The 18,788-nt window shown below is 38.6% G+C and overlaps 1 protein-coding gene across 1 annotated transcript in view; it reads left to right on the top strand.

Annotated features, from left to right (window-relative positions):
• The first annotated feature begins 732 nt into the window (after positions 1 to 732).
• The window catches only part of LOC140236047 (GRIP and coiled-coil domain-containing protein 1-like), a 33,330-nt gene continuing 15,274 nt past the window's right edge, over positions 733 to 18,788 (top strand). Inside the window, exons 1-7 of the mRNA XM_072316022.1 lie at positions 733 to 845; positions 1,388 to 1,527; positions 2,474 to 2,617; positions 7,842 to 7,931; positions 16,124 to 16,252; positions 16,675 to 16,724; positions 17,950 to 18,091. Coding sequence (XP_072172123.1) covers positions 761 to 845; positions 1,388 to 1,527; positions 2,474 to 2,617; positions 7,842 to 7,931; positions 16,124 to 16,252; positions 16,675 to 16,724; positions 17,950 to 18,091 — 780 coding nt within the window. The 5' untranslated portion in view covers positions 733 to 760. The remainder of the gene's footprint in view (positions 846 to 1,387; positions 1,528 to 2,473; positions 2,618 to 7,841; positions 7,932 to 16,123; positions 16,253 to 16,674; positions 16,725 to 17,949; positions 18,092 to 18,788) is intronic.

Genomic DNA, 18,788 nt, shown 5'->3' with positions numbered 1-18,788 from the left:
CTTTAGTCCCTACCCTAGAGTCTTGACTCTAGATTCTATTATAAGTCTAGAGTCTAACATTAGGCCCCTAAAGATTTTCCACAAATACATATATTCAACCAGAGGTCAAAAGAAAAAAGTTGTTTGTTTGCCCTTATTAGATTGTCAAAACCCAAGAGGGTCAGTAGGTCGTTTTTTATTCTGTTTTGTTTTGTTTTGTTTTTGCACTCGGTCCGCATTTTTTCTTTGGGGTAGTGTCTGCTATTGGGCGGACTGCATTAGCATTTCTAGTCCATTTGCGGCATGATTCGTTTCTGGCAATTCTTTGATTTTGAGTTCAACTTTGAATAGAATATAGCGCAAATAAATTATGTTCAACACTCCAAGCGATTCATTCAAACTATCGTCTTGCCAGGGCCCGGTGGGCGAGGCAGAAACACTAACTGACAAACACCTGTATGTTAAACGGTCTTCTTTGTTGAATTTAGCAAACAGCTCCAAAAAAGTACCTTCCAGTGAGATGCTGGCAACCATGCTGCCATGACAGCTGGTTATGGATAGTCCAAATGATAATGATAATATTGTAAGAGACCCAATATCATGAATGATACAATCCCAGCGTCTGTTGTTACTGTTAGAAAAACAAACAAACAAACATACAAACAAGCAAACGAACAAAACCAAATTTTTATTCTCTTACAGGCGGTACATTTCATTCCTATTAAAAGAAGTAATTTTACTTTTTAGTATGCATTGACCTTGACTGGTCACCAAGGCAACGATGGACAGATCCAGTCGAAAGGAGCTCCTCGAGACAGTGGAGAAACAGAAGGAGGATTTGGATCGTTATAAGGGAAGACTGCGGGGTAAGTTCCTTGGGTACCATTTGTGAGATGTAGACTTTTAGAATCTTCAATTACACATCAGCAATGTATTGATTTAAGATTTGCTCACACAAATCATCATACAATGTAGGCATATGTTTGGGTAAACACATTGTTGAAATTCAAATCCTGTGCACTGTTTATATAGTGTCTTGGTATTTATGTACATGTAAACATACAAATTGTACATGTCTGTTGGCTTTAATATTTTTCATGCATTTCTGTGTGATCTGTACTGACATTGAATAAAAAAAGGAGCCAGCAAATGAAAAGACATTTTAAGAAAAAATATAAAGAAAAACCTCAATGTAGAAAATGTAAATCCAGATGATTTCGCCAAGAATATGTATAATACACTGGCACAAATTTTGTTTTCCGCATCATGACAAATGTATCAAATGCCAAGCATTGAGTCAAATGTGTGAGAAAATTTGAGATGCAAGTGTCAGATAATAAATGGTTGTGTGGTGGAAGCCAGTGATAACAAGTGTCATTGAGTTTCTGTTTCTCTGCAACTGCTGCAGATCTCGCTGTCGCGTATCGGAGTTTGGTGAAGGAGAAGGAGGCGTTAGAGGCAAGCGTGAAGGCACTAAGCACCGTCAGCCATCGGGCGCCGGACGCCGAGAGGACGGAAGAGGCTGGAGAGGGCGATGCAGAGACTAAGGTGAGAGAAAGCATGGATGCCCTTTTAGCAAACAGGATTACTGTAAAAGTGGATATTTTCGCGCGACTAATTTTTTGCGCACGGCGGGGTAAGAAGAGTTTCGCGTGCTTTTAATTCCATGGAGTCAAGACATCAACTACTGGAACATATGGCAAGCAAATATATTCGCACTAGTTTCAGGTTACACAAAATTCACGAAAATTTCAACACCGCGAAAATTTCCACTTTTACAGTACACAAGCATTGGGTTACTTTAGGCAGGGTCAGACATTAGCGGTATCCTGGGGACCTTTTCATGAAAGTTGTCAGCCCTGACAAGTTGTCAGTCTCTGACAATCACCATGGTAACAGTGACCACAGCTTCTCAGCCAATCAAATCCAAAGATTTTGCTGAGATTGTCAGAGACTGACAACTTGTCAGCGCTTACTAAATTGATGAAACACCCCCCAGATGGCTTGGGGCAACTTAAAAATACATGACGGGCCACCAAGTTGTCAAAAAAGCTATCTTATGGTGGCCCAATCGGGCAGCTGAAATTCAAAATAGATATTTCCAAGACCATTTTCGGGCCACTTCATTTCTTTTTCAGGCAACCAAAATTTTACATTCAAAGATTTTAGCGGCCCAAATGGGCCACCCGAGAAAAAAGTGTTGATCCCTGACGTATTCATTAGAAAATGAAACACTTCCTCTGATTGTGATTTGAATTAGTACTTTGGTTTGTTGGAGAAATCTGCTGGTATAGCTATTAAACTTACTTGCAATTAAGCAGAAAGTACAGTATTGATTTATGTGAAGGAGTGAGAGTTGTGGGTAAATAATAATATGAAGAAAAAGAATACCCAGGCTGTGTGAAGCTTACAAGGTTTTGACAAAAGAGTAATTCAGGTACCAGCTATTCACATTGCTTTTTGTTTGTTTATTCGTTTTCAGGGTAACGAAGAGCGGGAGGCGAAAGGAGATGTGACGTCAGGAGAAGCGGCCCAGTTGAGGCAGCAGATAGCCACACTGACATTGTCACTGGCGACCGTCACCGAGCAGAAATCCAAGATGGAGGCAAACTTTCAAGACGACAAGAAGAAGATGCGGGTAAGTTGAAGACCCGCCTCAAAGTTTGCTATAGACGAAATAGGGAGCGTGTAATGCCATGTCAAACGCTCAATGGAACATGTTTGGCATACATGATAGTTTGCTAATGATGATTTTATTTCAAAGTCTTGTTTCAAGACTAAGACCTTATATCTAGTACCCCCAATGTGCATACTATGTGCTGTAATACGTTGACACGCTGTGCCTTTTTTTTGACACAATCCTTCAGTGTATTTGAATAGAATCTCAAATTTACTGATGTGCAGTTACTCATAATGAACAAAATTGAGGATTTCTGTTTTCAGGGGATTTGAGAAACAAATAGAGACTCATCAAGGTTTGTCAGCAATGGAAAAAAAGAAATCAAATAAAAAGATGGCACCACCAACACTACTACCACCAAGAACAACAACAGAACAATGATTCATTTAGGCCCTGGACAAAACTGTTTCAATATGATAGGCTGGTAACCATGAGAGTTACAAATTCTGTACAGGCCCAAACTTGCCGGCCATCCTGCATTAAAGAGTGATACCGCAAATAGATGTATGTCTGAGAACTAGAGGTATAATTAGGTGATCCGAGTATCCTCTCGGATCACCTTCTGTATCTGTACTGATTCTTTCTTCTTCTTTTTCTTCTTTCTCCTCAAAAGTTGTGTATGGATTAGCTCAGAAAGTCCTCTTCTTATCAATGTCAAAATCATACCATATATGTATCATGTCCCAAAGACGGCAATCGAACTAAAATCAAAGTGATCAGTCGACCGTGACGTCACTATGACGTCATTATATGAAAACACATTCTCAATCATATGTCATTAATGGAATGGAATTTTTCAATGAAATTTACGTCACATATATTTCAAATTATGCGCATTCTACTCATATTTTCAGAATCCATATTTTCCCTTAAAAAATGCGCGTACGCGCGCGTTGAAATATTTGTATGCTCAAATCGAGCTCAAATTTTTTTTGCACACGTTTCAGACCATTTGGAGCATTTTTTGAAAAATTGAAAAAATCGGACGGACGCGTACGCGCGCGCACATATACGCACGCACAGCTCATATGCAATAGAAATTTCCCGTTTTTTTACACTGATCGGATGCCTGAATTGTCAAGGAATATTTCTACCAAGTTTCAAGTCAATCCGACTCATTATGACGTCACACGGGAACGTCAAAGTTGAAATTCCGCGCGCGCGGCAATGGCGATATACAGTGCAACTATGCCAAAAAACCGCCAATTTTGAATCCGATTTTACTCGCCAGGATGGACGGTGACCCCCCATTTTCTTTACATATTCTGAAAGCTGATGAGTTGTAAATGTCATTTCATGGGTTGGCGATGCTGGAAAAATGATTAAAAGATATCAAATTTCTTAATAAAGTAAAAAAAGTAAATTTTCAAAATGACGTCATCAAATTTTAAGTTCATTCAAGCGTATCTCACTTATTCTTTTGTTGATTTTCGTCCAAAATTCAATATGTTGTAGCTTATTGCATGGTCTTTCAGTCATATAATAACAACATTTTGATTGGATGACGGCATCACCTCGTAAAAATGGATTGAAAGTAACATTATCAAATTTGACCAGTTTACGTGTTATCTCTATGGGAGTGCAGTTTTTCTGGAAATGAAAACTGACATGACTACTTTATCGACCACTAGCTCACTTATGCTTCGGTGAATTTCTCCCATATTTTAGTATGTTGTAGCTGAGACTTCGGGCTATCGTAAGTGTGCCCTTCGTTTTTTCATAAGGAGTCGGCATCATGCCCAAAAACTTGGTTGAAATTAAAGCTTATCTTCCATGTATTTTCATATTCCTTTCTTTCTGCAACTTTCTTTGCAATAACTCAAGAAAAGTAAGACCTATCACCACAATATTTTGCACATGTTTAGTTCATGTCACGTACATTATTTCATAAAATAACAACTACTTGATCGGGCACCATCTTGGGTATGTAAATTAGGGTCAAAGGTCAAAAATGTTTCATCCTGTATCTTGGTGAATACATGTCCTATCTTTCTCATATTTTGCACACGTAAAGACCATATTACAAGAATCATTTCACAAAATAACCACTTTTTGCTCACACGCCATCTTGTCTGAGCAAAGTAGGGTCAAAGGTCATATGTACTTCTTTCTTTATCTTCATTATGACGTGTTATCTCTATGGGAGGGAATTTTTCTAGATGTGAAAATTGACATGATTGTCTTTATCGACGACTAGCTCACTTACCCTTCAGTGAATTTCTTCCAGATTTTAGTATGTTGTAGCCAATGTAATACTCTTTAAGTTTTGTTCAATCAAAGTTTCAATCGGATGATGTCTTCACCTCGTGAAAAATGGATATAATGTAACCTTGTCAAATTTAACCAGGTTACGTGTTATCTCTATGGGAGGGAATTTTTCTGGAAATGAAAATTGTCGTGACTATCTTTATCGAGCACTAGCTCACTTATGCTTCGGTGAATTTCTCCAAGATTTTAGTATGTTGTAGCTGAGACTTTGGGCTATCGTAATTGTGCCCATAGTTTTTTCATAAGGAGTCGGCATCACGTCCAAAAACTTGGTTGAAATTCAAGCTTATCTTCGATGTATTGAAAATGACGTCATCAAATTTTAAGTTCATTCAAGCGTATCTCACTTATTCTTTTGTTGATTTTCATCCAAAATTCAATATGTTGTAGCTTATTGCATGGTCTTTCAGTCATATAATAACAACATTTTGATTGGATGACGGCATCACCTCGTAAAAATGGATTGAAAGTAACATTATCAAATTTGACCAGTTTACGTGTTATCTCTATGGGAGTGCAGTTTTTCTGGAAATGAAAACTGACATGACTACTTTATCGACCACTAGCTCACTTATGCTTCGGTGAATTTCTCCCATATTTTAGTATGTTGTAGCTGAGACTTCGGGCTATCGTAAGTGTGCCCTTCGTTTTTTCATACGGAGTCGGCATCATGCCCAAAAACTTGGTTGAAATTAAAGCTTATCTTCCATGTATTTTCATATTCCTTTCTTTCTGCAACTTTCTTTGCAATAACTCAAGAAAAGTAAGACCTATCACCACAATATTTTGCACATGTTTAGTTCATGTCACGTACATTATTTCATAAAATAACAACTACTTGATCGGGCACCATCTTGGGTATGTAAATTAGGGTCAAAGGTCAAAAATGTTTCATCCTGTATCTTGGTGAATACATGTCCTATCTTTCTCATATTTTGCACACGTAAAGACCATATTACAAGAATCATTTCACAAAATAACCACTTTTTGCTCACACGCCATCTTGTCTGTGCAAAGTAGGGTCAAAGGTCATATGTACTTCTTTCTTTATCTTCATTATGACGTGTTATCTCTATGGGAGGGAATTTTTCTAGATGTGAAAATTGACATGATTGTCTTTATCGACGACTAGCTCACTTACCCTTCGGTGAATTTCTTCCAGATTTTAGTATGTTGTAGCCAATGTAATACTCTTTAAGTTTTGTTCAATCAAAGTTTTAATCGGATGATGTCTTCACCTCGTGAAAATAGATATAATGTAACCTTGTCAAATTTAACCAGTTTACGTGTTATCTCTATGGGAGGGAATTTTTCTGGAAATGAAAATTGACATGACGGTCTTTATCGGACACTAGCTCACTTACTCTTCTGTGAATTTCTCCCAGATTTTAATATGTTGTAGCTGAGACTTTGCGCTATTGTTAATGTGCCCTTTGTTTCTTCATACGGTTTCGGGATTACGTCAAAAAACTTGGTTGAAATTATCATGCCCAAAAACTTGGTTGAAATTAAAGCTTATCTTCCATGTATTTTCATATTCCTTTCTTTCTGCAACTTTCTTTGCAATAACTCAAGAAAAACAAGCTCTATCAGCCCAATATTTTGCACATGTTTAGTTTATGTCACGTACATTATTTCATAAAATAACAACTACTTGATCGGGCACCTTCTTGGGTATGTAAATTAGGGTCAAAGGTCAAAAATGTTTCATCCTGTATCTTGGTGAATACATGTCTTATCTTTCCCATATTTTGCATACGTAAAGACCATGTTACAAGAATCATTTCACAAAATAACCACTTTTTGCTCAGACGCCATCTTGTCTGTGCAAAGTAGGGTCAAAGGTCATATGCACTTCTTTCTTTATCTTCATTTTGACGTGTTATCTCTATGGGAGGGAATTTTTCTAGATGTAAAAATTGACATGATTGTCTTTATCGACGACTAGCTCAATTACCCTTCGGTGAATTTCTTCCAGATTTTAGTATGTTGTAGCCAATGTAATACTCTTTAAGTTTTGTTGATCAAAGTTTTAATCGGATGATGTCTTCACCTCGTGAAAATGGATATAATGTAACCTTGTCAAATTTAACCAGTTTACGTGTTATCTCTATGGGAGGGAATTTTTCTGGAAATGAAAATTGACATGACGGTCTTTATCGAGCACTAGCTCACTTACTCTTATGTGAATTTCTCCCAGATTTTAGTATGTTGTAGCTCAGACTTTGAGCTGTCGTCAAGGTTCCCTCTATTTTTTCATACGACGCCGAGATCACGTCAAAAAACTTGGTTGAAATCAAACTTATCTTCGATGTATTGAGATATTTCTTTCTTTCTGCAACTTTCTCTGCAATAACTCAAGAAAAACACCCTCTATCATCCCCATATTTTGCACATGTTTAGTTCATGTCACGTACATTATTTCATAAAATAACAACTACTTGATCAGACACCATCTTGGGTATGTAAATTAGGGTCAAAGGTCATAAATGTTTCAACCTGTATCTTGGTGAATACATGTCCTATCTTTCCCATATTTTGCACACGTAAAGAGCATGTTACAAGGATCATTTCACAAAATAACAATTTTTTGCTCAGATGCCATCTTGTCTGTGCAAATTGGGGTCAAAGGTCAAATATACTTCATTCTGTATCTTCGTTAGTGTATACGGAATTGTGTACCATAGATGTCAGGTCTGACTCCCTTTTCTAAATGAGAATCCAAACATCACACGGCCAATGTCCACTAAACACAGATGAAACCGGTATGGTCATGCCTATTGGGATCAGGAGACTCAAATCGTTGATTTACGAACAGATCGGATCACCTAATTTGTCAGTGTTGACAAATTCCAAGTCTAGTTGATGATTTGTTGTTATTTTTCTTTTCATCTTTGTGGTTGCCACGTTGCAGCAAGACCAGCAGGAGGCGCAGCAGAAGTTGAAAGACGAAAGGGACAACCTGCAGCAGAACGCAGAGACACTCACGCAACATCTAGCTGAGGTAAGGGATGCCTACCCGTTATCTATTCACTTCCTTGAGGTCCAAGGAAGACAAGAAGGGGATATCATCCAGACAAGATAATACCCAATATTATAAACAACAATAACAACAACAATAACAACAACAACACCAACAACAATAGCAACAACAACAGCATGTCTTATTGATTCAAGACACTGTCAATCCAAATGTGCAAATAAGTGAATGTGTGTCTGTGTTTTCGAAATGAGTAGAAACAAAATCTAAACCTACTTGGTCATTGTTCAAAAGCAGAAAATAGACAATATGTAATTAGCAAAATTTGGGGTTCAGTTCAGGGGTACATCCAGGAATTCTGTAAAGGGGAGGCGCCTTTGCAAAATTAAAGGGGGAGGGGGAAGCAGAAGCACCCTCCCGTTTTTATGCCTCCGAGACGAAGTGGTGCCGGAGGCATTATGTTTTCGGGTTGTCCGTCCGTCCGTACGTACGTCTGTACGTACATCCGTACGTCTGTACGTACATCCGTACGTCTGTACGTCCGTCCGTCCGCATTCGTTTACGCGATAACTTGAGAAATATTGACTGGAATTTTACCAAACTTGGTCCAAGTATAAAGTATGATGGGGCAATTACTTGATTAGATTTTGGGTGAAATCGGCCAAAGGTCAAAGGTCAAGGTCAAATCATGAAATTGTATCCGTTTACGCGATAACTCAAGACTGGATTGAGCAAATTTCACCAAACTTTGTCTGAGGATGATGTATGATGGGACAATTACATGTTCGTTTTTTTAGTGAAATCGGACAGAGGTCAAAGGTCAAAGATCAAGGTCAAATCCTAAAATTTATCTGTTTACGTGATAACTCAAAACTGGATGAAGTAGCTTTCACCAAACTTGGTCCAAGGATGATGTATGATGGGGCAATTAGTTGAGGAGATTTTAGTGACATTGGCAAGAGGTCAAAGGTCAAAAGGTCAAGGTCAAATGCTAAAAATGTTGCTATTTCCCCCATATCTATGCAATGCCCGAAGGTATTTTATTGAAACTTAGTGTACACATGTACTACTGCGTAAAGATTCTCCAGAGAGAGTTTCATGTCGTAAGGTCAAAGGTCAAAAGGTCAAAGGTTAGGTGAAAATGTTGCAATTTCACTTTTCTCGCAAATGGTTTAATGTATCTTCATAGAACTTGGTACATATGCATGTACTGACTGGCAGGGATTATCTAGGGAATTTAGGGGTCATGGGTCAGTATGTAATCAGGGGTCAAAGGTCAAGGTCAACTCCTCAAAATTTTACTGTTTCCCTCATATACTAGTGTATATTCAATGCTTGCATTATTAGTTTTAAAACTTAATATATACATGTTGTATTACCTAATGGAGATTCTCCGGGAGATTTCCAGAGGTCAAAGGTTAAGGGTCAAAGGTCAGGTTTAAATGAAAAAAAAATATATATTTTGTACTGTAATTACACTCTTTCTTCATACCTTGAAAAGTACTCAATGCATAAACTTATAACAGGGTCGGTCAGAAGTCAAGTAAAAATCCTCAATCCCCCAAATATGTGTACCTGCACTCTATAGCAAACTCAGTTTGACGAAAGTGAACATTCAATACATTTCTGACAAACCTGTCATATCAGTATTTTGCCATTTATGTGAAACTGTCATCACACATTGTGAAGACATTGTACTATACACCTATTGGGAGAATCATGCATTATGGTGGAGGTATCAGTCGCCATAGTGACATTTCTAGTTTAAAATGTGATTTTCAGGGTATCGGTACACTTTAACATAAATGCACAGGAAGGATAGTACACTGTTAGCACAATTCCCGCCATGGTGTCAATCTTATGGTGCTCTGATCCAGCACCTTACAATGCAGCACATCTATATGAAGGTCTTGGTTTCACTTTATTCAGACTTCGGGAATTTGTGATGATGCATGCAAAGGAAACAAGCCAAATAGCTCTAACACACACACACACACACACACAAATCCAACTCAATAAATTGTTGATGGTTTTGCAAGCTCTGTAGCTTGCAAACTGCATGTTTTCCATCTGAAGAGGGCTGCATACCTCTACAGAGTTCATAATAACAAGCAATGAGTCAATGAACTGTACATGTCTTTCAAGTATTGTTCAATGGTGTGATCTTTCTCCATTGGCTGATTCAATCAAGTAGCATACTGTACACATGAATGTATGCCATTTATACATATATGCATAAAATTTGCTATATATGAATGACCGCAGATCTGACACCGTAACAGAATGCCTGATCACATTTATATATTCATATATAATAATATATAATTATATTCACATACATTGTATATATTCATATATTCATCTAATCATATATTCATATATTCATATATTCATATAGTCCTATATGTAGTATGGACCTGTTGATCATTTGTGATTATTTGTAATTATTTGTAATTATGCAGTTACAGACAAGCCTGATTTCACATAGACCATGTACAAAGTACAGCCGGGCCAAAGGCGGGGCCTAAGGCCGGACCCAAGGCCACGGGCCTTAGCCTGGAACCAGGGGCCCAGAGCCCAAGTGGGCCCAGGCCCAGGGGCCCATAGCCCAAGTGGGCCCAGGCCCAGTGGCCCAGGGGCCCAAGGCCGGGCCGAGGCCAGGAGCCTAAGTGCTGGCCCAAGGCAGGGGGCCCAGCCAGGGGCCACCAGACTGAGACCACTAAGAGTACCAGTCATGACTTGCTGTGATAATGATGTGACAGGCCTGTGCATACACATATTATGTAAATACACTGTACAGGGCTGTGCATATTATGTAAATACACTGTACACTAACTATACACAGTCATGACTTGCTGTGATAATGATGTGACAGGCCTGTGCATACACATATTATGTAAATACACTGTACAGGGCTGTGCATATTATGTAAATACACTCTACACTAACTATACACAGCCCAGTCGCTGTATAAATCGCGACAGGGCTGCACCTGAGCAGCCCACAACACAGAGCAAACACAAAGCAAATTTTATGATTGCATTTAGTTTTGATACTTGACATCATTTTTTGTCACCTCAAATGCATCAAAGACAATCTGTATTAATGAGACTTCATACCATACCTGTTTTCCTGGGGTTATTTGTGGGAATTCTCCGATCTGGGTACTATTCGTAAATCTAACAACATGTGAAAATATCAACTCCTGATCATGTAACATGCATGTGTACATTTCTGTGTTCACTGCTATATGCCATGAACATGAATTCAACAACTACTGTATCCTGTAATATGAGCTGCCAGGACAAAACTCACATACGCTCTGATTCTGTATAGCAATCACTTTCAAAGCAATGTATTGATACATTTCTGCCAGCTAAAAATTCTTAAATGTCGGTTCACCCATGTGAACGGGTACAGAAACTGAAGCCTAGGTGGTGGGTTAAGCAGAATTGCTGCTGTCCTTACAGTCCCACTCATATGTTTTCATGTTAGTCTAATGCTAGTTTGTGGCAATAAGAGAGTGTGCCAAGCAGTTTGCCAAGCAGGGGTTCAGCTGGATGTCGAAAGTGATTAGCCATTCTGATACTTGAATTTAACAATACCATTTAACAATTCCATTGTTGGTCCACCTAAAACCCCAACCCTATCAAATTCTTTAGAATTTCTGCTATCAAAACAATGATAGGATAATCTGCAGATAAAGTAGATTTTTTCTGTCACAAATCTGCTGTTACTATTTTAGTGAGAATAGATGATGTGTGTGTGTGAGTTGTATTGTTCGTATTGCAGATGCAATTATACACAGGTCCACAGTCACACTTACTCACTAATTAAAGTTGTAGAGAAATCAGACTCGGGGTACGCAGGAAGTACATGAGGTATTGCAGCTTTTATTTAAAGAGGTAGCACATGGACGAGTCGTGGTGCGAGTAACTGTTTTACAATATTCAGCAATCACTATTTATACACAATCTAAGCCGGGAGATGACTCAAATCTCCGGTAGGCGGTGAAACAATGGGGTTAAAGAAAGTTACAGATCACTTGTCACTTTTGACAGGGGTCTACTGTGTTCGGATATTATCAATCGGCGGCCTTATCTTTACCCATTATACGGCGGCCGCCTCTGAAGTCGTATGCTTATCAAGCGGTGTCTGGGATCGGCCACGAGAGAGAAATATTATGCCGAGTGGCTTTCAATACTAGGAATTGTATCCGTCATCCATAACATTGAGGATAAACACACCAGCCATCGGAGGCTCTCGAGTAATCATGCGAGAGTTTGTCTACATAATTACCTGATAAAGGAAACTTGTCGAGGGGAAACAAAACAGCGGAGAGGGTCACACCCACAGAGAGAGAGAGAGAGAGAGAGAGAGTGTGTGTGCATGTGTGGAAGACGGAGATCAGAAGTCGGAGCGGAGAGAAGGAGATTGTGGAGGAGAAAGAAGCAGAGAAAAGTTGAGCTGCTACACTATGTTATTACCTCCGCCCAGGGGGAAGGTTATGTTTTCGTTGTACCGTTGGTTTGTTTGTTTGTTTGTTTGTTAGTTAGTTAGTTAGTTTGTCTGTGTGCAAAATAACTCAAAAAGTAGGTAACGAATTAGGATGAAACTTGCAGGAAAGGTTTAGATTGATACAAGTAACAGATGATCAAATTTTGGTAGTGATCTGAGAATTTTGGAGGAATTTATGAAGGATTTTTGATATTTTGGCAGGTAGGGTCAATGAACTTGGGAGTTCAGGCTGCGCGTATTTGAGGTTTGCATGCGCGCACTAGTGCGTGCTCTAGTTTCTGCTAGGGCGAGGCGCGCCGTGCAGCTGAGGGTTTATGACGTAACAAAGGCTTCTGTATTCGGAAATTTGGCGACTTTCAGCACACAATGCTATAAGTATGTATGGGTGGAAATCACTTCTATGGAAGAACAAGATCAGTGGTGGAAATGAGCTGCATGCTTGGCGGAGGTCTGCGCTCTCAGAGTGCTTCTGTAGTTTTGAATGTCTTCCTCTGTGAAAAATGTGAAATCAATGAAAGGAAAAAATATGGTACCTTGTAAATATTAATAGCTGTGCACATTATTCACACATGTACTATACAATGTATGACAGTAGCATATATTCACTCACAAAAAAACACTGATACATGTAAAGGAGTTAAAGAATCAGCAGACATAGTTTTAAAAGATGTATTGCAGAGTTCAATTATTATTATTATTATTAGTAGTAGTAGTAGTAGTAGTAGTAGTAGTAGTAATAGTAGTAGAAGTAGCAATGATAATAATAATGATAATATTGGCTACTTGTATAGCGCACAGGTCCGCTTTTTATTGCTCATGGCGCTTCATAAATGAAAAGATAGATGTAACACATGTTCTAGCATGACAACAGAGAAGAAAATGGCAAACAACAACAAACACATACCAGATAAAGAATACAATTGTTCCGAACATTATAGACTGCAGTTATAGTCCTCAGTGTGAGAGGAATAGGTAACGTTTTGAAGTTTGGATTTGAATGTTTCTGTAGATGACAATTATAGCTGTACACACAGAGAAAATATTCCAGTTAAAGAGGAACGTAGTCATACAAAGTGTATGTATTTCACATTTTTCAGTATTTTCAATCTTTCATATCCATATAAAGTATGCAATGGGCATAATGGACTCATTTGCATAGTATGCTATCATGGGGTGTGAAAGTATGCTGAGTGTTGACATATAGGTCATCCACTCATTGTATCCCCTGAACAAAGTTCGGAGGATACTATGGATTTGGCCTCGTTGCGCCGCGTCCGCCGCAGAGATTTTCTTGTGAGCACTCTACTGGCTGCAGTTCTTCTTAGATCATCTTCAAATTTGGCATGAAGGTGTGTTAAATGGTAAAACGAAGACGCCTATTGTTTTTGGTGATGGTGCCCTCGCTTGTTCCGTCTTTATACATGAAAAAGTAAATTTAACAGGGTCTGTTTGTGTGTGCGACGCTGGCCTTGCTTCGTGACCAATTTTTTTTATGCCTCCGCCAACGAAGTGGCCGGAGGCATTATGTTTTCGGGTCGTCCGTACGTACGTCCGTCCCATTTTGTTTTTGTCGATATCTCAAGAACCGTGTGGTGGTTTTACATCAAACTTGGTATGAGGGTATATCCTGGGGGGATAATACTTTGTTTGAATTTTAGTGTCACGGGGGCGAAGGTCAAAGGTGACAGGTTATTTTGTGAAAAAAAAGGTTGAAAATTCATGTTTTTCTCCATATCTCGCAAATGGTTCAAGGTATCTTCATGGAACTTAGTATATATGCTTGTTCCAATGGGCAGTGATTATCTAGGGAAGTTGGGAGTCATGGTTCAAAGGTCAGGGGGTCAAAGGTCAAGGTCAACTCCTCAAAATATCACTACTTTCCTTATGGTTATGCAATGCCTGAAGGTTTTTTTTTTTTTTTTTTAACTTGATGTATGCATGTATTACCCGATATATATTCTGTGGGAAGTTTCTTGCCAAAAGGTCAAAGGTCAAGTGAAAGTGTTGAATTGCACTTTTTCCTCCATATCTCAAAAGTAACTCAAGGTATCATCATGAAACTTACATATTTATGCATGTTCAACCTAACAGTGATTCTCTTTGGAACTGTGAGGTCAAAGGTCAAAGGCCAGGTTTAGATAATGCTATTTTGCCCATTTGATACTGAAATTATACTTTTTCTCAATACCTTGAAAATTACTCAATGCATAAACTTATAAAAGGGTCAAAAGTCAAGTAAAAATCATCAGTTCCCCAAATACCTGCACTCTGACATTTTTAATCATTCATCCAATTGAACCTAGTTCTAGGAAAGTGAACATTCAGCACATTTGTGGCAAACCTGTCATTTTAATATTTTGCCAATTGTGTGAAACTGTCATCACACATTGTCAAGACATTGTACTATAGACCTATTAGGAGAACCATGCATTATGGCGGAGGCATATCAGTCGCTGTAGCGATATATCTAGTTTTCTTTTTATTCTGTTTTAACAAAAATAAAGAGGGGGGGGGGCGCACACAGTGCGTCCCCCTCTGGATCCGCCACTGCAGCTCATATCACATATTTCATAAAGTTTCTCCAGATGACATGTGAAATAGCTATGGTTGAAATGAATTTGAAGAAAAAGAAAATATTTGAATGATACATTGATGGGAAGAAAATAGAGGTAGGGAAAACCTCAAGTGTGTTGCAACGCTCCCTTCCCTTTTGAGCGTAAAGAATCATGGGGGGGGGGGAATGAAATATAATGCAGGACCAAACACCATCGCTGAGAGGGACTGATCTTAATTTTGAAATTCCTCCCTCCCTAGCTGTGTTTTTCCCCCACCTAAGATGTATAAATTTCTAACTTTCTCCTGCCCAACCTTATTTTTTGTCATATGTTTCAAGATGAGGTAAAATAGCACCAGTGAGCATCTGTAACCCAATAGACTTCAGGCTTCTTGCTAGTGATTTGTGCTACATCCACCCAATTTTGTGGGCATGTTTTCAAGATCAGAGTCTCCAGATGCCTGGGTCCTGAGTCTCTGAGATCTTGGGTCATCTGGAGTGAAGTTGTTGGTGTTGTTGTTGTTGTTCGAGTTTTTGGCATATGATTTGAGTGTCAAATATTGATGGCACCTACAGTTGTATGTGTGGGTTTCTGTAACTTTTAACTGTTTTTGTATTTTGGGTTTTACTTTTCATGAGGGATCCTCAGGTCTGTCATCAGTTAACTGTCCTCCCACTTTTTTTCTAGGGTTGCATCTTTTGGACTGTTCGGCTCTGTATATCAAGCAGATTTCTTAGTCTCAAGAGACCTCATCCACTCTGATGTGTGAGAGGGGTTACTGTTAATTGCACCAGAACCTGTTATTAACTCCTCTAATCTGACATATTGATAACTTTAGAAGACAAATAAAAAAAGGAAAAAGATGAGAACAGAAAAAAAAAAACAAGACAAAACAAAGTAAGATAAACTAAATAAAATGTAACGGGTTGACTACAGACATGGGAATAGAGCTGCTGGCAAACAAATAATACCATTTAGGAAATAGAATTTTTAAGATTCATGAAATTCTTCCATTGATGTAGGGCAATTTGTCAATCAGTTGCAATGAATTAGAATTTGTTGTGCAGTTAGTATATTTGAAATTACATCAAGTACTGTTTAAAAATATCTTTTGTCTCTGCTGTTTGTCTGGGCGTGGCACAGGCCAGGGCCAAACTGCGAGCCCAGCAGCAGGAGTTGGAGGCAGAGCAGCTGAACCATGCTGCCATGATGAGGGAGCTCCAAGCCCTCGTCTCCAGGGAAAGGGCGGAGAAGGAACGGCAGGAGAACAAGGTTGGTGTGTTTTTGCCCCCCCCCCTCCTTTTTCCCCTTCCCCCCCCCCCCAAGAAAAAATCCCACAGAGTTAATTTATGACCGCTCTTTTACCCTAATCAGCCTGGTCAGTTTGGGCGATGGATTTTTAATTTTATTTATTTATTTTTTTTTTGCAATTTATGAAAATGCTTTGTAAAAGTATGTGTGGATGTCACAAATTTGGTCTCAAAAGTTGCGCGAGACTTACATAGAAAGTCAAGAAGCCTCATAACGAGGCCTTCTCATGGTGGGGCGAATTCCACCCCCCCGCCATTTAGGGTTAAAAGCCTATTCAAGTCACCTCCAGTCCATAAAACTATCTTGAGGAGGGGAAAACGTTCCTTCATAGGGTTTCCACGCATATTTTCATGGCTGTTGTATTTGATGTTCTTTCCCTACAGGTCTTTGATTTGGAAGACGTAATCATGAGACTGAGGGCCGCCCCAGACAAGTGAGTAGACATACCAAAAGTCTTGCTGGATTCAGGACTTCTAGCAAGCATCAAAAGTGCCATCACATTACTTTCCTTCACAATCATTAATTAATGAAAACTAATTATCAATCACTAATCACTATTTTGTGGTTAACTCATTGTGTCTTCTAGCACAATGTGTTTGTCTGGGAAAGATGAAAGATGTTATTTTTCCAAGTATGTCATCCAGCAAGCTTCAAGTGGCATAGGGTTGGCCTGATATACTGACTTAATTTCCTCAGGGTCTCTCTTGTGCCAGCAAGTTTACAACAACAAATTCAAACCACAAAATATTTTATCGAATAGTGTGTGAAGGTTGAGACTGTGGGGAAACAAAAAAGGTGTTCAAAAAACAACTGAAAATTTCATATCAAATCAGTGCAATATTAACTCTTTGAAATGGAAGACTATATCTTTATGAATTGCATTTTGTACATCCATGTAGTGTATGTTTTGGGGGTGTTTTTGTTTTTGTTTTTTGCTATTTTCGTGTTGATTTCTGCAATTTTTTTTATACATGTGAAATTGACAACCCATGAAAATTTTGCAACCCATAACAGAAATGCAATATATACCTTTGCTAAGGTAGGAAATATTTTTAATTTTCCTCTTGAAAAAGGACAGTACTTCTTTCTTATTCTGTTAGTGTGGTTCTTGATCATGAATGCAATCATGTGACTAGCAAAAGTCAGCAAACTGCATCAACCAGGCATCACTCATGAGTACTATATGAAGAAGACAACAAAGGTAATAGTCTAGTACTTAAACTTGACAAATTCATGGGAGTTGACTCTTCTTCTCCTCAAAGAATTTTTACTACCTACCTAAATCTTGCTGGTGAAAACTACTGTAAAAGTGAAAATGTTAGTGCGAGTACTCTTTCACGCTGGGCTGGGTATTAAAGATAGATTGCACATTTCTGACTCCGCAGTATCAAAACATAGCCCCCCCCCCCAAAAAAAAAAAAAAAAAGAAAAAAAAAATTGTGTGTTTTTAATTTTCATACTAGTTTCATTTCAAGCAAAATTTGCGAAAATATCCATACCGCTTATTTTCCATGTTTACCTCATACTTATTATAAGCCATTTCAGCAACCATTCACAACATAATTATTTTGTTGAGTTTTTCTCTGATTATACATTTTCATCACCAAAGCATGGATAATGTACATAACTTGAACTGATCTCATATCGACACTCCCCAGATCCAGTGAATACGAGGGCCACATAGAGAGACTCTCCAAGGAACTGGGCGTGGTCAGAAACCAGCTGCTGGCAGCTGAGGAGGTGGCTAGGAAGCCTCCGCCCCTCCTCCTCCGGCTCCAAGAGGAGATGGCCGAGATGAAGGTTAGAGTCCATGCTTACCTCTTCTAGGAAGAGCTTTTACTTTCATCTTCAGTGCTGGATCCAGATCTTAATTTTTTATTAAAACAAAAGATATAAAAAGAAGTGCATGCGCCCCCTTTAATTTTTTAAAGAAACCATCTTTGTTAACCGATTGTAGTGGCACCAGAAAATCTGCGCAGAAACCTTTTTTTTTTTTTTTGCTTGTCAGCTGATGAAACCCAGAAGTGGCACCAGAAATATTTTTGCCCCCCCCCCCCCCTTACAGAATTCCTGTATCCGCCCCCAATTTTGGCATGTCATATTTCATTTTTTTTTCCACTCAACTACAATTGAAGATTTTGATAACAAAACGGGTAAATGGCACTTAATAAAAGGTTAGAGTAAATCTGTTGTCCGGCAGAGCAAAATCAATTATTATCCTTTCCAGTGACACCTCATTTGTTTCACAACAAGAATATTCTTGTAGTTATGGTTAAGAATATACCATATCCTATCATCATTATTTTCTCTGTCGTTTAGCAGTTTTGATCACAAATTCTCAAATTAAGAGGAATTTTGCAATAAAACTCTTCATTTACATACCACTTCATCTCATCAAGTGGTAGAAATCACATCAGAATTGTTGCTATTCATTGTCAGGGTGCAACAGGATAAAGGCATGAAAACATCTTTCATCCAAACCCTTTCTTGTTTGTGC

Source organism: Diadema setosum, chromosome 12 (assembly GCF_964275005.1).
Source record: "Diadema setosum chromosome 12, eeDiaSeto1, whole genome shotgun sequence".
Taxonomy (NCBI): domain Eukaryota; kingdom Metazoa; phylum Echinodermata; class Echinoidea; order Diadematoida; family Diadematidae; genus Diadema; species Diadema setosum.
The sequence above is the reverse complement of the archived record's forward strand: the minus strand, read 5'-3'. Positions and strand labels throughout refer to the sequence as shown.